Source organism: Eschrichtius robustus, chromosome 6 (assembly GCF_028021215.1).
Source record: "Eschrichtius robustus isolate mEscRob2 chromosome 6, mEscRob2.pri, whole genome shotgun sequence".
Classification (NCBI taxonomy): Eukaryota; Metazoa; Chordata; class Mammalia; order Artiodactyla; family Eschrichtiidae; genus Eschrichtius; species Eschrichtius robustus.
In genome coordinates this window covers 62,436,999-62,458,474 of record NC_090829.1, presented here as the reverse complement: position 1 = coordinate 62,458,474, position 21,476 = coordinate 62,436,999, and the positions used below count along the sequence as shown (strand labels likewise).

At 41.5% G+C, this 21,476-nt stretch overlaps 1 protein-coding gene across 1 annotated transcript in view; it reads left to right on the top strand.

Moving 5' to 3' along the window:
* The window catches only part of MCF2L2 (MCF.2 cell line derived transforming sequence-like 2), a 193,402-nt gene that overhangs the window by 49,743 nt on the left and 122,183 nt on the right, over nt 1–21,476 (top strand). Inside the window, exons 6-9 of the mRNA XM_068546304.1 lie at nt 9,784–9,908; nt 10,506–10,620; nt 11,057–11,176; nt 19,053–19,244. Of these exons, the coding sequence (XP_068402405.1) occupies nt 9,784–9,908; nt 10,506–10,620; nt 11,057–11,176; nt 19,053–19,244 (552 nt within the window). The remainder of the gene's footprint in view (nt 1–9,783; nt 9,909–10,505; nt 10,621–11,056; nt 11,177–19,052; nt 19,245–21,476) is intronic.

Sequence of the window (21,476 nt, the reverse complement as noted above, 5' to 3'; positions counted from 1 at the left end):
GGAACAGACTAAAGAGAAAAGAATGAAAAGAAATGAAGACAGCCTAAGAGACCTCTGGGACAACATTAAACGCAACAACATTCGCATTATAGGGGTCCCAGAAGGAGAAGAGAGAAAGAAAGGACCAGAGAAAATATTTGAGGAGATTATAGTCGAAAACTTCCCTAACATGGGAAAGGAAATAGCCACCCAAGTCCAGGAAGCGCAGAGAATCCCATACAGGATAAACCCAAGGAGAAACACGCCGAGACACATAGTAATCAAGCTGGTAAAAATTAAAGACAAAGAAAAATTATTGAAAGCAGTAAGGGAAAAATGACAAATAACATACAAGGGAACTCCCATAAGGTTAACAGCTGATTTCTCAGCAGAAACTCTACAAGCTAGAAGGGAGTGGCATGATATACTTAAAGTGATGAAAGGGAAGAACCTACAACCAAGATTACTCTACCCGGCAAGGATCTCATTCAGATTCGATGGAGAAATCAAAAGCTTTACAAACAAGCAAAAGCTAAGAGAATTCAGCACCACCAAACCAGCTCTACAACAAATGCTAAAGGAACTTCTCTAAGTGGGAAACACAAGAGAAGAAAAGGACCTACAAAAACAAACCCAAAACAATTAAGAAAACGGTCATAGGAACATACATACCAATAATTACCTTAAACGTGAATGGATTAAATGCTCCAACCAAAAGACACAGGCTTGCTGAATGGATACAAAAACAAGACCCATCTATAGCCTGTCTACAAGAGACCCACTTTAGACCTAGGGACACATACAGACTGAAAGTGAGGGGATGGAGAAAGATATTCCATGCAAATGGAAATCAAAAGAAAGCTGGAGTAGCTATACTCATATCAGATAAAATAGACTTTAAAATAAAGAATGTTACAAGAGACAAGGAAGGACACTACATAATGATGAAGGGATCAATCCAAGAAGAAGATATAGCAATTATAAATATATATGCATCCAACATAGGAGCACCTCAATACATAAGGCAACTGCTAATAGCTATAAAAGAGGAAATTGACAGTAACACAATAATAGTGGGGGACTTTAACACCTCACTTACACCAATGGACAGATCATCCAAACAGAAAATAAATAAGGAAACAGAAGCTTTAAATGACACAATAGACCAGGTAGATTTAATTGATATTTATAGGACATTCCATCCAAAAACAGCAGATTACACCTTCTTCTCAAGTGCGCACAGAACATTCTCTAGGATAGATCACATCTTGGGTCACAAATCAAGCCTCAGTAAATTTAAGAAAATTGAAATCATATCAAGCATCTTTTCTGACCACAACGCTGTGAGATTAGAAATGAATTACAGGGAAAAACACGTAAAAAACACAAACACATGGAGGCTAAACAATACGTTACTAAATAACCAAGAGATCACTGAAGAAATCAAAGAGGAAATCAAAAAATACCTAGAGACAAATGACAATGAAAACACGACGATCCAAAACCTATGGGATGCAGCAAAAGCAGTTCTCAGAGGGAAGTTTATAGCTATACAAGCCTATGTAAAGAAACAAGAAAAATCTCAAGTAAACAATCTAACCTTACACCTAAAGAAACTAGAGAAAGAAGAACAAACAAAACCCAAAGTTAGCAGAAGGAAAGAAATCATAAAGATCAGAGCGGAAATAAATGAAATAGAAACAAAGAAACCAATAGCAAAGATCAATAAAACTAAAAGCTGGTTCTTTGAGAAGATAAACAAAATTGATAAGCCATTAGCCAGACTCATCGAGAAAAAGAGGGAGAGGACTCAAATCAGTAAAATCAGAAATGAAAAAGGAGAAGTTACAACAGTCACTGCAGAAATACAAAGCATCCTAAGAGACTACTACAAGCAACTCTATGCCAATAAAATGGACAACCTAAAAGAAATGAACAAATTCTTAGAAAGATATAACCTTCCAAAACTGAACCAGGAAGAAACAGAAAGTATGAACAGACCAATCACAAGTAATGAAATTGAAACTGTGATTAAAAATCTTCCAACAAACAAAAGTCCAGGACCAGCTGCCTTCACAGGTGAATTCTATCAAACATTTAGAGAAGAGCTAACACCTATCCTTCTCAAACTCTTCCAAAAAATTGCAGAGGAAAGAACACTCCCAAACTCATTCTATGAGGCCACCATCACCCTGATACCAAAACCAGACAAAGATACTACAAATAAAGAAAATTACAGACCAATATCACTGATGAATATAGATGCAAAAATCCTCAACAAAATACTAGCAAACAGAATCCAACAACACATTAAAAGGATCATACACCATGATCAAGTGGGATTTAACCCAGGGATGCAAGGATTCTTCAATATGCGCAAATCAATCAATGTGATACACCATATTAACAAATTAAGGAATAAAAACCATATGATCATCTCAATAGATGCAGAAAAAGCTTTTGACAAAATTCAACACCCATTTCTGATAAAAACTCTCCAGAAAGTGGGCATAGAGGGAACCTACCTCAACATAATAAAGGCCATATATGAGAAACCCACAGCAAACATCATTCTCAACAGTGAAAAACTGAAAGCATTTCCTCTAAGATCAGGAACGAGACAAGGATGTCCACTCTCACCACTATTATTCAACATAGTTCTGGAAGTCCTAGCCACGGCAATCAGAGAAGAAAAAGAAATAAAAGGAATACAGATTGGAAAAGAAGAAGTAAAACTGTCACTGTTTGCAGATGACATGATACTATACATAGAGTATCCTAAAACTGCCACCAGAAAACTGCTAGAGCTAATTAATGAATTTGGTAAAGTTGCAGGATACAAAATTAATGCACAGAAATCTCTTGCATTCCTATACACTAATGATGGAAAATCTGAAAGTGAAATTAAGAAAACATTCCCATTTACCATTGCAATAAAAAGAATAAAATACCTAGGAATAAACCTACCTAGGGAGACAAAAGACCTGTATGCAGAAAACTACAAGACACTGATGAAAGAAATTAAAGATGATACCAACAGATGGAGAGATATACCATGTTCTTGGATTGGAAGAATCAACATTGTGAAAATGACTCTACTACCCAAAGCAATCTACAGATTCAATGCAATCCCTATCAAATTACCAATGGCATTTTTTATGGAACTAGAACAAATCATCTTAAAATCTGTATGGAGACACAAAAGACCCCGAATAGCCAAAGCAGTCTTGAGGGAAGAAAACGGAGCTGGAGGAATCAGACTCCCTGACCTCAGACTATACTACAAAGCTACAGTAATCAAGACAATATGGTACTGGCACAAAAACAGAAACATAGATCAATGGAACAAGATAGAAAGCCCAGAGATAAACCCACGCACCTATGGTCAACTAATCTATGACAAAGGAGGCAAAGATATACAATGGAGAAAAGACAGTCTCTTCAATAAGTGGTGCTGGGAAAACTGGACAGCTACATGTAGAATGAAATTAGAATACTCCCTAACACCATACACAAAAATAAACTCAAAATGGATTAGAGACCTAAATATAAGACTGGACACTATAAAACTCTTAGAGGAAAACATAGGAAGCACACTCTTTGACATAAATCACAGCAAGATCTTTTTTGATCCACCTCCTAGAGTAATGGAAATAAAAACAAAAATAAACAAATGGGACCTAATGAAACTTCAAAGCTTTTGCACAGCAACGGAAACCATAAACAAGACGAAAAGACAACCCTCAGAATGGGAGAAAATATTTGCAAATGAATCAACGGACAAAGGATTAATCTCCAAAATATATAAACAGCTCATTCAGCTCAATATTAAAGAAACAAACACCCCAATCCAAAAATGGGCAGAAGACCTAAATAGACATTTCTCCAAAGAAGACATACAGATGGCCAAGAAGCACATGAAAAGATGCTCAACATCACTAAGTATTAGAGAAATGCAAATCAAAACTACAGTGAGGTATCACCTCACACCAGTTAGAATGGGCATCATCAGAAAATCTACAAACAACAAATGCTGGAGAGGGTGTGGAGAAAAGGGAACCCTCTTGCACTGTTGGTGGGAATGTAAATTGATACAGCCACTATGGAGAACAGTATGGAGGTTCCTTAAAAAACTAAAAATAGATTTACCATATGATCCAGCAATCCCACTACTGGGCGTATACCCAGAGAAAACCATAATTCAAAAAGACACATGCACCCCAATGTTCATTGCAGCACTATTTACAATAGGCAGGTCATGGAAGCAACCTAAATGCCCATCGACAGACGAATGGATAAAGAAGTTGTGGTACATATATACAATGGAGTATTACTCAGCCATAAAAAGGAATGAAATTGAGTCATTTGTTGAGACGTGGATGGATCTAGAGACTGTCATACAGAGTGAAGTAAGTCAGAAAGAGAAAAACAAATATCGTATATTAACGCATGTATGTGGAACCTAGAAAAATGGTACAGATGAAGCGGTTTGCAGGGCAGAAGTTGAGACACAGATGTAGACAACAGACATATGGACACGAAGGGGGGAAAACTGCGGTGGGGTGGAGATGGTGGTGTGCTGAATTGGACGCTTGGGATTGACATGTATACACTGATGTGTATAAAGTTGGTGACTAATAAGAACCTGCGGTATAAAAAAACAAACAGAACAACTAATACTAAACTTTCATTGGGTTATTTGTATGGAAATAAGTGAATATAAATGTTTCAGACATTACATGAAATTTCTAAAAATGTTTTAAAAATAAATAAATAGCACTGAAATGGCAAAAAAAAAAAAGATGTGGTACATATATACAATGGAATATTACTCAGCCATAAAAAGGAACGAAATTGGGTCATTTGTAGAGACGTGGATGGACCCAGAGTCTGTCATACAGAGTGAAGTAAGCCAGAAAGAGAAAAACAAATATCGTATATTAACGCATATATGTGGAATCTAGAAATGTGGTACAGATGAACCTATTTGCAGGGCGGGAATAGAGATGTTGCTGTAGAGAACGGACATGTGGGCATGGGAGGAAGGGGAGGTGGAGATGAATTGGGAAATTAAGATTGACATGTATACAGTACCAAATATAAAATAGATAGGTAGCAGGAACATGCAGTAAAGCACAGGAAGCTCAGCTCTGTGCTCTGTGGCAACCTAGATGGGTGGGATGCGGGGTGTGGGAGGGAGGGGATATATGTATACATATAGCTGATTCACTTTGTTGTACAGCAGAAACTAACACAACATTGTAAAGCAATTATACTCCAATAAAAAGAAAGAAAAGAAAACGTTTCACACAGAAGGTTATACATGAGTGTTCATAGCAGCATTATTCATAACATCCAAAAAGTGGAAACAGCCTACATATCCATCAACCGTTGAAGGAACGGATAAATAAATTGTGATATATCCATACAATGGAATATTATTCAGCCATTGAAAGGAATGAAGTACTGATGCATGCTACAATATGTATGAACCTTGAAAGCATTATACAAAGTGAAAGAAGCAAACACAAAAAAGCCACGTATTGTATGATTCCATTTATATGAAATATCCAGAATAGGCAAATCCACAGAGAAAGCAGGTAGATTAGTGGTTCCTGGAAGCTCGGAAGAGGGGGAAATGGAGAGTGCCTGCTTATAGGTATGGGATTTCTTTCTGGGGGGTGATGAAAATGTTCTGGAAAAAAACCATGGAATTATACACTTTAAAATGTTGAATTTTATGATACATGAATTATATTTCAATTTTAAAAAAGAAAGATTTTTGGGCCCTAAGACAACAATAAAATAACCACCAACCCTATGTAGATATGTACTTTCTTACCCTGTTTTTGATGGCCTTGCAGAATTCTTTCTTAGCAAAACAGCTCTCCCTATTGTCTTTTTCCTTGCTGGTTTTGGAGGCAGCTCACAGAAGCAGGCAGTCTCCCTCTTGCATCTCAAAGAGGGTGATTCTCACTTCTCTGTCAGTCTTATTTAGACCAGAAACATGGGGCCTTGTCCTTTGGCTCTCAGATGCTTTAGTCAACTAAGACACTGTACCATGTGTTCATTTAAGTAGGATAAGACTCCCATTTTTTGTTGTTGTTGTTGTTAAAATAAGAAAGCTAAAAGAGCCATAGGCCTTTTTCTCATCATGCAGGAGGAGAGGAAAGTGCCAGTGGTCCTTCAGTTATGTGACATATCAATCTTTACAAATACGAATACTGTTTAGTATTCAGTATTTGTTCCATTCAGTATTGATTCAGTTTTGTATTCAGAGAGGACAATTCCATCAATACTACCACGGTAACAAATAATCAAGAAGGTGATCAATCAGAATTACAAGTTATGGGACTTCCCTGGTGATGCAGTGGTTAAGAATCTGCCTGTCAATGCAGGGGACACGGGTTCGATCTCTGGTCCAGGAAGATCCCACATGCCACGGAGCAACTAAGCCCGTGTGCCACAACTACTGAGCCTGCGCTCTAGAGCCCGCGAGCCACAACTACTGAGCCCATGCGCTGCAAATACTGAAGCCTGCGCACGTAGAGCCCATGCGCCACAACAAGAGAAGCTACCGCAGTGAGAAGGCCATGCACTGCAATGAAGAGTAGCCCCGCTCGCCAAAACTAGAGAAAGCCTGCGTGCAACAACGAAGACCCAACGCAGCCAAAAAACAAATTAAAAAATTTTTTTAAAAAGAAAAAGCTTTTCAAAAAAATTTTGCTTTAAAAAAAAAAAAAGAATTACAAGGTATTTTCATAGGCCCTAGCAATAATTTTATAGTTTTAAGAGTTTTTAAAGACCCTTTGTTCAAACTCTACTTGCAGTAACTCTACATAAGTTAGAAAGAGGTAGGCAGAGAGGTCTCGTTTTTGCACAGGAAGACAGAATTGGAATTCTTATGAATACCTATTGGTATTTCAATAGATACAAAATACCATAGGGTATTTTGATGCTAATACCCTAATAATCAGTGTTTTTATCTAGTTTTATATCACAGGGAGATCCCTCTCAGCAGTTACTGAGGAAAGGGGATGTCTCATCTCTTTCAAGGATTTCTCTGAATTGTGAAGATTTGCATTTTAAAGGCCGGATTCTGGAATTCATTAGTCAACATTATAAACAACACAAGATAGTAGAGCTAACTTTTAATGGCAGATAGAGGGTAAGTATTAAAAGTGGAATAAGGAGTATAAAGCATTCATGTATTCTCTAGGCTCTGACTGATTGTTTTACTTCCCGCCTTACCTCCACTCCCAGCCCATGACACAACCGAGCACAGGGCCTGGCATGTAAAAATAGTTCTTTATAGTAAATACATTTTAAATGAATGAATATGTGTCTACATTCATGCTTACCCTTGTCACAAAAAGAATTCCTCCCAGAAAATTTAAATTCTTTTGACCCTGAAGTAGTCCCCAGTGCCTTGCTAAGTAAGTCTTCTTCTGACCAACTGCTTGTTTCCATTATGATGGAACCATAATGATGAGTACACACTCGGACAGCCCTACCAGTTGTTAAAAGAATTAAAGATTTATATCCCTTGAGAGCTTCATTCTACCTCCCTGGCCCATTTCCTAGGACCCACAAGACCTCCTCGTGATTCTGGCAACCCTTTAACCCACTAAAGGGTTAACACCTGGACCACAGTTGGCCTCAGGACTGTTTCAGCATTGTGTCTGACTTCTGTGCTAATTGGTCAGTGCCTGCTCTATACAGGTATTAAATATTTTGAATTGTCACCAGTGTGAACAAGGACAAACTCCATTTTGGGGTTGGGCAACTTACCTTTATGCTGTCCAAGTACCATAGTTCCCTATTCTTTCCCTCCATGTTTATGGCAGATTTTGGTAACCCTACTGAAGCTGACCATGTGGTATGGTCCCATAGTGTAACCAGGTTACAATTTTTCCTTGTATTTTTTAAAATTTATTTTTGGCCACGCTGTGCAGCATGCAGGATCTTAGTTCTCCAGCCAGGGATCGAACCTGTGCCCCCTGCATTGGGAGCACGGAGTCTTAACCACTAGACCACCAGGGGAGTCCCTTTCCTTGTATTTTTAACCATGTAAAGGAAATACACAGTGTATGACATCACTTACTAAGATTCATCTTTTCACTCTCATATACTTTCCTCACATTCTGCAGCTTTTTGGCTGTATCTCTCTTCCAAGTTTCCCCTTCCAATGTCTCCTTCTTGCCCTAGTAATACGCCTCTTCTTCTTTGGTCCCTCCATCTTTCCTCCCAATTCTGTATCGCACATCCTGTGTGTGTGTGAGTGTGTGTATAAATATATATAAATAAGATAATGGCTAATGCCACAATACTGCTGAAATGCCGGAAGCTTAGAAGCAGTTAAGAAACTGAGTAGAATAGCCAAGACCCTTTTTCATGGGGAGGAGGAGGAGGGAAAAGCTAAGAGCACTTACTAATGAGTGCTTTTTTCTCCCCCACCATATCTTATTTGTCTTTATCCATCTGCAATGTAATTTCTTTTAGACCATTTTTAATTCATCCAACCTACAAATATTTAACGAGCACTGATGAGATAAGAAATGAGGGCTGATACCTGAGAGTGGAGAAGAAGGGCTATGTCCAGTTACCAGGCAGGAATACCAGTCAAGTGGCCGACTTGGGGCATTACCTGGAGAGGACAGAGCCACAGGGGCTGTCCAAAGAATTTTGATCAGAGGAGTCAAATCTATCATCAGCCAGATCTTGGGACAAGTTTGAGGCTGGGTATAGGTAATGGAAGCCTTCAAAGGGGTGAATACTGGAGTGGGATGGGAGACGAGGAGCAAAGGCATAAGGCTGAGAGGGCCTGGATTTCTGTGTGACTGGAGTGGAGAGTATAAAACTCCTCCTACAGGGAATGAGTTCTGCATCAGTGAGGCTGGAGATGGCTGGGCCTGGAGGAAGAGATTTAGTGTTCGTGTGCATCGAGGAGATTGTTTTGTAACTATGGGCCTATTCTTACCTTCAGGGCATACCAAACGAGCATCCTGAGTGACCCAGGAACAAAACCCAAAACTCTCAGCAGCAAAATTCTAGGCCAGGCTCCACCCCTTTTGGCTTACCTTATGCTTAATGCTCAGGGCATTGAGAGACCACCTGTATTATGCGAGTAGAGGACTAGAGCCACTGGATTTGGAAAGAGATAGGCTGACATCTTCCCCAGTTGCAATGCCCTAAGTCCCTAAGTAAAAAGAGGAGAATAGAATTGCCTTGGAAATATGAATCTTTCCATGTCAAACTGAAATTGCTGCCCATCTCTGCTGAACTTTGATAACTGAACAAGGCCACACTCTGGGGGCAGGACTGGCAGGTGTTTATTGATGAGACCAGATGAAGTTTTTTTTTATGGTCGACTAGCAATGATTACATTATTATTGCATGGCATTTTCCAGCACTTAACATTTGATATCTGTCATTTTCTTGTTTCTGGTCACTATCTTGGATTAAAACCAGATTTTATTAACTAATTGTTTTTAATTTACAACAACTTGAGATACACACAAAAACTTAACAGTTGTTGCTTTTGGAATGGGAAAGTGAATGGGCTGTGGACACAAGACTTGATGTTTTCAATATGTACCCTTTTGTATATTTTGAATTTTGTATCGTGTATGTATTACCTATTTAGGAATAAGTTAATCAATTTAAAAAGCTATAGCTTGGCTTCTTTAGCATTTAATTTGCTATATAATAAAAATATACTGAGCTACCATTTTCCTCACCTCAAATCTACCTAGAATTTGCTTTTAATTCCTTCTAAGAGAGACTGTATTTTCCTTTCTCTAGGATGAGCTAAAATTACTTAGAAAGCAAGGGACCACATTGCTGTCATGTATTCAAGAACAAGCAACCAAAAGTCCCACCAGCAAACTCAGTCTCAATGAAGCTGAGAATGTAGCTACCATGGAAGGGTGAGTGAGAGGGGTGGAATCTGCTTTTTCAGGGGAGAATACGTAGAACCACATGATCTGAAACAACCAAGAACAGATTGGAACAGCTGCTGATGGGTCTTGGTGGGGTCACGAAAGAAGAATATTTGAGACAATGAAGGAAAAACCATGGTGTCCTTCTGGCATCCATCTACAGAGATCTTTTTATGAGAATGCCATTCCCTCCTCCTATGATCTGCTTTCATCCCAGGATGTCAAGGAAGATGGTAGTATTTACTGAGCTTCATTGCCAAATAACAGTTTGGTTGGGTGCTGTGCTTTGCACACCTGTCTTCTTAGGTGGAAAGAAATAAAGAGAAAGGTAAGGTTACCTGGGGTACATTTTAAAGCATAGCAGCTGCATCTGAAGTGAAGTTTCTGCCTAGTCCTGAGGGTGTCCTGATTAAAAAATGGGAAATGTGGAAACCAGCTGAACTAGGAGAAAATCATAGGTGACACAGACTGCATAATAAGGAGATTATCACAATTAGTAACACTGACTAAAAACACGGGTGTTATCTCCATGAGCCTGTAGAAATGAATGCTGACTGCATGTCCTTTCTTGTTCTTTCTTGACAGGTTATTAGTTCAGTTGAATGAAACGGAAAAAGCCTTTAGTCAGTTCTGGCCTGAGCATCACCTGAAGCTTAATCAATGCCTACAACTACAGCACTTTGAACACAATTTTTGTGAGGTATTATTTTCCTGTTTAATAAAACTTCCGTTACGTTTCAGTGACTTCTGGTTCTCTCTTTGCCCTTGAACTCTGGGCATCGGGCTTCCCTCCCCTCCCCAGTCCGGTCCCCTCCTTCTATCTTTGATTCCTCTTCTCACCTTTTCAGTGGGTAGCAATGTACTAGAATCCCATTTTCCTGTTGGCATACATGGTATTTCAGTGATGGTTTACCTTCCTTTTTGATTCAGTGTAGCTTTAATATTCCATCCACATGTGTCTCAGCACCCTCAGCTTAATCTGAAAGCTGATGAGCTGTAGAAAAAAAAAATCTATATAGATACACATATGTCCTGAATCCTTTTTGGATTTTCAAGTTGTCTAGAGTATAAAAAACCTATACCTCCAGATGGGTGTCCATTGGCTTATGTCTGGGCTTTTCTAATGCGTCTTGTAGGTTAAGCTTGCCCTGGACAACGTGTTGGCAGAGCAAGCAGAGTTTACAGACATCGGAGACAGTGCGACGCGTGTGGAGCAACTTCTTAAGGAATACAAAAAGCTGGAAGGAGAAGGCCAGGTTTGTTTTTCTGCCATTTTTGTGGACCAGGAAGAGGGTCACTGTGGATGGGGACAGATCCTGGCCACTCATTATTGCTAGAAAGTTGCCGAAAGACACAGGAATGCCCAAATCCTGCCTTTTCAGTGACTTCACGCTCACCCCAGGTCTCCAGGGAGATAATGCACATTAACAACTCTGAGGAATGACGAGGGCAGTGAGAGTTCTGTTAAGGCTGCCGGAGCGCCCAGTTGAGGCTGGAGGCTTCGGTGGGGTGAGAGTTCCAGGTGGCCCTGCCCATTCATGGGGTGACAGACTAGTGGGGGAAAAACATACACTGGGTATGTTACCCACTGGGCCAGAGGTTGGGGGCAGGAGTTGGTGGTAAGGAGGGGAAGCCTTTAAAGGGAAAAACCAGAGAAAAATAACTAGTTTTATAGTAGGCAAGATGGGGAAACGGGGGAAATTGGTCCACCTTAGTTCTGTTGCTACAGAGAGTTGGCAAAGCTTTCTGCTTTCTCATGCTCAAAGAGTTGTAAATATCAAACTTGTAAAGGAACTTGAAAGGAATATATGTTTCAGATTCTCATACCAGAGTTAAACGGTCTCCCAGATCTGTACACAGATCAGCACTTAGGAGTGAGTCTATCTTAAGTCCTTACAAATTTGGCTTATTATGAATTTAGGGAAGCCCAGTCATCTCTTTCCAGAGAAGTTCCTTTCTGCTTTTCTTTAATTGGGTTCTCTATATTTTTGTCTCTTGGGAACTAAGTCTTCTATGGTTACCACTTCCTTTCTGAGCTAATCTAGCGGTGTCTTTCCTCTAGATTATGGTAGATGGTAATTTTGTAGTACTAGAAATTTGCTTCTCAAAGTGTGATCCTCTGGCCAGAAGCTGTCACCTGAGTGAGAACTTATTAGAAATATGGGGAAATCTCAGGCCCCACCTCAGAATCAGAATCTGCATTTTAATAAGATCCCCAGGCGTTTGACACACCCATTAAAGTTAGGCTTTTGACACTCACATTATTGTTAGAGACATACTTCCCCAGAGAATAGTAACAAACGTAAACCAAGGCCACTCTGGCTTTAAGAGCTGTCAGTTATGAATTCTGAGCTGGAGGTGCTTTTGCACATGCGTGAACACACAGACCCACCTGTGCACCCGGACTCTCACTCAGCAATCCCATTCTTCCCTGGTGAGCACTCCTCTTACTGATGATTGTTGACAACTAAATGCTTCAGTGCTGAAGGCATGAGTCATCAGAAATGTTTATTAAACAATGAAAAAAATTGAATTTCATGTATCTGATAATTATATGTCTCAGAGGCTCCAAGATAGTCCCAGTTCTATGCAATTTTAGTTTTTTCAAGTGAACTCCTTATTAAATGTAGATGCTGTGTATTTTCATTCACATACATTCATATTTTAGGAAAAATGCCTCATCAAGCCCAGTGCCTTTATTTTTGGTTTGAAAAATATGGTGTCATATATATATATATATCTCACCAAGGTAGCTACTGACCTACCAGGAAGGTATATCACCAAGGTAGCTACTGACCTACCAGGAAGGTATATCATGAAGGTAGCTACTGACCTACCAGGAAGGTATATCATGAAAGTAGCTACTGACCTGCCAGGAAGGTATATCATGAAGGTAGCTACTGACCTACCAGGAAGGTATATCACCAAGGTAGCTACTGACCTACCAGGAAGGTGTATCACGAAGGTAGCTACTGACCTACCAGGAAGGTACTCATTCATCACCAAGTATTCCTTGTCCTAGATTCTGTGGCTATAGTGGCAAACCAGACAGTCAAGACCCTGCTTTCATGGGGGTTACATTCTACTGGGGAGAGACAGACAAGTGAAAAGTAATCAAATAAATAATCATATCAGAGAGTGACAAGTGGGATGAATAACAGGACATGATAGAAAGTGACTGGGGGGGTTGCTACTTTAGTAGTTAGGAAAGGCCTCTCAGACCTTTGATCTGAGATCTGTATAGCCATGCAAAGATCTAGGGAATAGCAGTCAAGGCAGAGGAGCTGCAAGTACAAAGGTCTTGAGGTGGGAACGAGGTTGGGGGCCCAAGGAATGTGGCTGGAACATAATGAGACAGGAGAGAACAGGTGGGAGCAATGGTGGTCAGGACTGGATTTTATTCTCAGTGGAACGGGAAACCATTGGATGGTGCTCTGGGTTGGGTTTTAAATACTGGGGGTGGATCTGCATGACTGCATTCACGTTCTCTCTTCTGCCCACCTCCTTGGACTTGTGATCTTTGGTACATACTTTAAAAATCGCTGACCGGAGGTAGGGGCAAAACCTATGGTCATGGGGCATCTTTCACGGGCAACATTCCTGAACAGCTGGGCTAACCTACAACCCACAGAGCCCAGGCAGATTGGTTTTACCCATCCTGTGCCTTGCTTACCCTGTTTTTTACTTATTTGCTAAAGGATGCGGTAGACCTATTCCTCTGCCTTTGGGTGAACCAAATAAAGCTATCTTATCATAACCGGGACTTTTTAAACATGTCTTCACTCAGATTTGTAAGCGGCATTGTTTCTTCAAGTGATACGGGCTTGGCTAATCTTTCCATTTGTCCTGTAAAGTGTTAAAGGAAAAAGGTAATGTTTGGGTAGAAGCCACCAAAACCCGCCTGAGGTTTGTCCTTCGCTCAGCACCCAGAGGTCAGCTTCCCTTTCAGCCTATCCACACACTGATTTCTGGGTTGTTGCCAACTTCCTTACTCTGTGCAGTGGTATCATCCTCACGGGTAACCTCTGAGCCAACTCACTAACCAGAGTTCAGCCTGTTCTTTTACCCTCTTGTGGTTTGAGGGTTTAATCGTCTTTTGAGTACTCATCTCTAATTCTGAGAAACAATGGTTCCAGTACCCCTCTTACTTCTTTAAAAGCAGAATTTGCTATAGGGTTTTGGCTGTGAGGTATGCTGGGACCTTTGCTGATGGGCCAACAAGGAACAGACCAGGACAAAACAGGGAGACTCAATCCTTTTTCAGCCTTGACATCTCCCTCCAAGGCCAGGGGCCAGCAGTTACACTACTGTGTCCAAGAAGGCATGGAACCCAGATCATTAACCTCCTAGGGATGTAATCTAGCTGGAGGGGCATGACTTTTTTTTTAATGGAAATTTTCAAACACACAAAAAAGTAGATTGACTAGTACAAGGAACTCCCATGTGTCTGCAGCTCAGTTTCAACCACCATTAACTTTCTGCCTTTCTTGTTTCACCTGGCCCTCTTCCGCATGCATTCCATTCCTATGCCGTTATCTGTGGGTCTGTCCTGGGTTCCCTGATACAGCAGTATCGCCCCTTCTTCACCATTTTCTTCCAGAATAAACATGTCCAGCTTTCATCTGTTATAGCAATAGAGTCCTGGGGGAAAAATAAGCTGTTATTACAATAAAGGTTTCTGAATTACATGTTGCAACTTGACCAGCCTTCTGAAATTTTCAGCATCTGAAAGATGCCAGGCAGGCTTATGATCAGAGTACCTGATTTCAGCCATTTCTTTCTCATTATTTCTTTTTACTTTGGAGGTTTTGTTGCCTGATTATCTTGAGCAGAAGCTATATAGACTGAAAAATAACATGCAGTTTGGAGGTTTTACAGTAAAGTTCTTGGCAGGCAACTGAAGGATTTGATAGTCATTAATAATAATGACTGCATTAATAATAATGTGTTGCCATTATTCTAGCACATGTGGGGAGACCACGTAGGCTGGAAGGTGGCAAGACACAGGCTTTGGAGTAAGAAGGAACTGGATTCAAATCCCGACTCTAACAACTACCAACTGTGTGACCCTAGTCAAGTTTCTTAGCCTTTCTGAACATACCCTCTCATCTGTAAAGTGGGTAATAATTCCTACCTCACAAGAGTCCCTGGGAATATGAAATGAATAGATGATGTATAGTAAGGACTTAGTGAGTGCCTGGAACGTACTAGGTGGTCAGAGCTTAGAAGCTATGATTATTATCCATTCATTTCAGTAGAGTAATTTTCCAGCCATCCGGTGGTGAATTCTGTATTGTATTTATGGATCTCTTCCCAAAATCCATTTGGACCTGTTATGGACATCTTTCCTCCAACATCTCAAGTGTTTTAAGAACAGTTCTGAAGGGTGAGCTGCTGCGTGCCACAGGGACGCAGCTGTGACTGCCACAGGTAACCTGGGGAGCATCCTGTGGTGAAGTTCCCTAGGCCCAGAAAACTTGTGCTATTCTTAATAAATTAGGCAGCTGGACTTAAAAAAAACAAAAGTCAACAGAGATTTCCTGGCCAAGTTTTCATGTTTCTATATTTGACTAAAGTCAGACAGGTTCAATCAACCAAATGAGGCAGGACAAGCACAGCCATTTTTCTCTGTGTGTGTTGGCCGCAGCCAGATTCTGGAGCCAGACTGCTTGAGTTTGAAGCCTGGCTCTTCTCTTTCCTACCCGGGTCACCTTGGGCCATTGTGTCTCCACTCCTCTTTTGTAAAACAGCACCTACATTAAAGGTTTGTTGTGAAGAGTAAAAGGAATCATTGACATAAGCATTTGAAACAGTACCTGGCATATAGTAAGCTCTCAGTGAATGTTAGATGTTTTTGTTAATAACAGAGGTGGTAGGGTAAATTCTGGGCTGCAGAATATTTCCTAGGTTCAACCTTCAGTGACTGAGCAGTTCTAGTAAGAGTGTCTCATTCATTCTTATATTCATTCTGCAAATATTTATTGATCTCCTACCATACCACATACTGCTCTGAGTTCTGAGGACACAGCAGTGAGCAAAAAAGTCAAAAATCACTGCCCAAGGAATTAGCATTCTAACCTCCTTTGAGCGATGGTGACCAAGTGCATCTGGGCCTTTGCTGTTTAGAACAAGTGCGCTGAGTATTTATCCCTGAGTTCTCTTATCCCTGAGTATTTATCTCTGAGTTCTTTTAAATAGCCACTGCTTGATTCATGTCTCTTTATTCCCATATCATTACTCCTTTTTTTGTTTTGCACAACAGTCATTTGTTCTTAAGTACCTAATATGTGCTGTGTACTATCTAAGTTGAATAAGAGCTGGTGCATGCCCACAAGGGTCTGTGGCATAGTGTGGGCAATAGATAACTGACCACAACGCAGTCAAGTTCATGCTCTGATCTAGAAAGGCATAGGGTGTTATGGGAGCACAGAGGAGGGGCATCAAAATAAAATGGTTGAGTCAGAGGAAGTTTCCTGAAGAAGATGAACTCTGAAGGGTGATTTGGAATTAGTTACAGAGTAGTGTGGGTACACGGGGAGGTGGGGGGAGTAGGGGAAAGGTAGGGGAAGAGGTAGGGGGAGCGGTGATGAGGGAAGGATGGGGTTTTCTAGGCAGAGAGAGCAAGTAGAGAAGTCATGGAGGCCTGAAGTTGCCTGAATGGGCTTGGCGAATGATTGACTGGGTAGGGGGCAGGGGTTTTGAAATTGTTGAAATCATACAACACTGTAAATTAAGAGAGGGGCAGGTTGTCATCACCTGGAGTCACCATGATTCCTAGTGTTACTATGAAAAGCTAAACCAGGGCAAATGTGGCACCCTGGATGCTCAACCTGGTCAGCAAGGGTGTGTGTGGGCCTCCTGTCCTGGAGGCCTTTGGGGATGTGGCAGTCATCTGTCTTGACTCAGGTCAGTGTTGTTCACACAATTCCAGCCAAGCAGCTCACTGCATCCCCTAGTTCATTGGTTCATTTATTCTTTTATCTTATTGACCAAGTATTTATGGGATGCCTTCTAAGTGATCTCATGGAGCTTATGTATTGGTGGGCATGGGTGGAAGAGGGAGGAATCATACATTAAAGGAGAGAAAGAAAATACTTTCAGGTAGAAGTAAGTGCTGTTAAAAAATGAAAACAAAGTGAGGGAGAGGGCCTGGGAGGGGGTGAGCTAAGAGCTTAGACCTGGGAGGAGCATCCCAGGGAAGGGTGCTGAGGTAGGAGGTGGTTTGGTTGCCAGCCTTGTTAAAGCCACACCTCTTCCCTGGATTACTGCAGTAGCCCCCTAACTGGTCTCCTTGCTTTCCCTCTTCTCTAGCATTCTTGACACCACAGCTGAAGCGATCCTTTCAAAAATATGAATGAGGTCCTGTCCTCGAAACCCTCCAGTGCATCCCATGTCACAATGAATAAGAGACAAAGTGCCCACAATGGCAGCAAGGCCCTCCCTGATCAGATCCCCCTCTTTCCTCTCTGATCATGTCTCCTCCTTTCCTCCTTGCTTCTTCTGCTGCAGCCATAGTAGCTTCCTCCTGCTACCTGAACACGTCAAACATGCCCCCATCTCTCAGCCGAGTGCTGCATGGTTGTCCCTCACTTCACATCTTGGCTCCTGTGTCAAGGGTCCCCAAGGCCACACCCAGATTTGAAGATTTGCTAGGAGAGCTCATAGGACTCGGCATATAATTATGCTTATGGTTATGGTTTATTACAGTGAAAGGATACCAAGCAAAATCAGCAAAGGGAAGAGGTGCATGGGGCAAAGTCTGGAGGAAACCAGGTGCAGGCTTCCAAGGGTCCTTTCCCATTGGAGTCCCACAGGGTTCACTTAGTGCCGCCAACAGTGGCTTGCAACAGCATTGTAAAATGTTGTCTGTCGGGGAAGCTCATTAGGGGCTTAGTGCCCAGAGTTTTTGTTGGGGGCTAGTCATGTTGGTGGCCTCTGACTGGCATATACCAGAATTCCGGACGCCCAGAAGAAAGCAGGTCTTCAGCATAAAACGTATTGTTTGCACAAACAGTTTAGATACCATGAGCCATTCTGATTAAGGATGATAGGAACCCTCCTGGCTTTCCCAGATGCCAGCCGAGGACCAACCTTGCAAGCAGGCCTTTCTAAGGACAGCAGTTTCAGGCTGCTGTGTTAACTGTTCTGCACAGCGTGGCCAGCACCTTCTCAGTGAGCCCTTCTCTCACTACCCTATTTAAAATAGCAGCTCCTCCACCAGCGCTCCCCGCCCTCCTCTCCCTGTTTGATTTTTCTCCATAGCTCTCACCACTGTCTAAGATACTATGTTGTCTACATATTTGTTTATTGCCTGTGTCTCCTACTAAAATGTAAGCTTCGTGAGGGAAGGGATTTTTGCCTGCTTTGTTTACCACCAAACCCCCAGCACCTGGACAGTGCTTGGTACATGGCAGGTCCTCAGTAATACATGATGAATGAATTAAAAACAGGAAAAACTTGGCACATGTGGTTAGAACGAAACAAGCTGTGCAGAAAGAGGGAGGAGATACAGTTGCTAAGCAGACAATATCAGAGCAGACAGGGACCTTGTGAGCTGCAGGAAATGGTTTAGACAAACATATTTCTTAAGTCTCATGATCCCCCCTTAGGGTTGCCCAAACCAGATCTTTACCATTTTCCCAACCTCAGCTTACTCCCCACTCTCCTCAGGGCCACATGTTTGTCCCTTTTCCTTTTCCATTCAGTTGACAAGATAATTCAGTCTCCAATTCTGTGCAGTATAATACTTCATGCTCTTCTGCCCTAGAATTTATCACAGTTGTAATAAGTTAATTATTTGTATAATTTGTTAGTATCTGAGTTCTCCATTGAACTGAAAATTCCTGGCTTGTTAACGCTATATCCTCAGTGCTTAACCCAGAACTCAACAAATATTTGAATGAATGACTTGCTCTTCTTCAGAGTGCCGATGACCCTGGACTAGGCTAGACCTCCTGGGGACCTTGAACCACCCCAGCGCTTTCCCAGGTTCCCCAGCCCCAGTCTCTGAGCCTAAAACCTGATCAACCTCTCCGTAGCCTCCCTCCAAGTTTGGAGCACACAGTGCCAGGCAAATACCAGCCTCACCATGACTCGGCTTCTGATGCTTGGCTGTGGATGTTCACTTTGCAGGAGTCCTTGGAAAAGGCCCAGCTGCTTGCAGTAATTGGGGACCAGCTCATCCAAAGCCACCACTATGCAGTGGACTCCATCAGACCCCAGTGTGCAGAGCTCAGGCACCTCTGTGATGACTTCATCAATGAAAACAAGAAAAAACACGACATTTTAGAAAAGTCCTTGGAGTTGCATAGACAGTTGGACAAGGTGAGCAAAACAAAGCTGTGAACATGATGTCTGCAAAATGTTCTGTGAAACAGTCTTAATCATACTTGCCCTCCCTGCCCCTCATGATTCCTGAGATGAGAGGATAAAGTCCTTCATGTGAAAACAGTGCTCAAGAGGCATTAAAAACTGTGCAGATTCTAAGTCATAGAGGTATTGAAGGTCCAAAATGCCCCAGCCATCCACCATATCCCATTCGAATAAACTATAAAGTCCATGTCCTCTGTGTGGACCCAGACTTAAAGAGTGTGTTTTGGCCTGGCCCTGTGGGGCATTTCATGATTCCCCATCAGGTGTAAAGAGAACCAAGCACTATAGTTGCAAAGTGCTTCTCCTCATGTAAAGGCATCAGATTGTGAATCCTTTTGAAGAAGCCTAAGTAATAACAACCATTATACACTCCTACCATTTGCTGAGCACCTACTATGTTCCTACCAGGAGCATAATTATGTCATCTATTTAATCCTCAGGACAACCTATGAGGAGGATATTAATGGCCTCATTTAACAGAGACAGAAGTTGATATTCAGCATAGTTAAGTCAATGGGTCACAACATTTAGTACATGAGGTGAGCTTGCTATAATTGCAGATTTCCTGATGTACCACTCTGGAGACTCTGATTTAGTAAGTGTGGGATGATGCCCAGGAATCAGTATTTTCCTCAAGTGCCCAGGTGATTCGGTGCAGGTAGTACATGAACAACACTGAAAAACCCTGGGGTAAAAGATTGCCCAAGACCACACATGGGGTAAATAGGGGATTACAGGTTTGAAGTCAGGACTGCCAAATTCCAAACCCCAGGCTCCTTAGACTAGACAGCAACCCTGTATGCAGAGTGCTCACGGGGAGGGGGCACGGCCCCCGTAGCCCTTCAGCAGTGATCTCTGAGGCAAGTGCCAGTCAGCAGGGGCTGTGACTTCCGGAGCCTTCTCTGTCAGCTGTTCCCAGGCAGCAAAGAGCTCACCGCTGTGAGTCAGCATGCTCCATTTCCACAGTTGTTTCTCTCTGATAGCTGGGGATACCCGCCCAGGCTGTTTACATCATCCCACTGCCAAAGGGATTTTAGTGTCAAGGAAATATAGCTGTTCCAGAAGCAAGTGGCTCAGAGGGCCTGCCAGAGATAATAGCCTAAGGCCAATCTGTGGACTGCGTGTGTGTGTGTGTGTGTGTGTGTGCGTGCGTGTGTGCGTGTGTGTGTCTCAGAGAGCAAGTAGCTGCTGTGACTCTGCAGAAGACCCCAGCTTAGTGTTTTCTGCAGATATAGGCATGATGTTTAAAGAGAAAGTTTTCACAGTATATATCAAAGCATAATTTCCTATTATTTTGAAAATCCAAAAATATAGGAAGGAGGAGGAAAAAAGTTACTTATGGACACTAATTACATTCCACTCCCCTCCTCATCCCCACACAGTGGGAATCATCCATTTTTAAATATCTTTATGATTTTTTTGTTATTCTAAAAGTAGTACACATGCAGTGTAGGTAATTTAGGGAAAGTAAAGACAAATTTAATTTGCCTGTAATTTTCCCACTTAGAGATAACTACTTTAGAGAGCTCCCTTTTGGTCTTTTTTCTCTGTACAGTTATTTTACATAGCTTTTCAGGTCACAGGGTAAATGGAAATGCAGATGTACTTGCAAGGGCAGCTTTTTTTCATACAAATATTCAGACAGCACAATGGCCCCTGTCTTTCTCTAAGTTTTTTAAAAATTGAATTGTTAGAATTCATTACTTATCTGCTTTCATTCCAGCATTCTGGAAAGTTTAAGTACTGATGTTCTGAGCTAAAAGCTTTGCATTCTTAGATGCTTCCCTTGGTAAGACAAACGCTAATAAATGCAAATGTGGACAGAGGACAGTGGTGTTCTTGTTAAAAGAGACATTCCCTCTCCCAGGAAGGCATGTAGGAGCCAGGTCTAAAGCCTCCTTATTTACTCTGTGCTCTTGTAACCAATTAGGATGCAAGAAACTGGCCTAGAAAGTAAACCCAAAAAGCCACTGGTTGCATTTCTCTATGGTTAGACCAAACGCAGAAATACTCAACTCTCTCCTCTTAGAGATGTGGCAATTACTGTCAGTGGAGAAAAGAAGAATGCTTATATGATTTATTTTTTGACTAAGTGACTTCCTTGAAAAGTATGCAGATGTAAAATTGATTTGGGCTTGCCCACCTCATGGTTATATTTATAGTGGTTGGACCTCTAAACCTGAT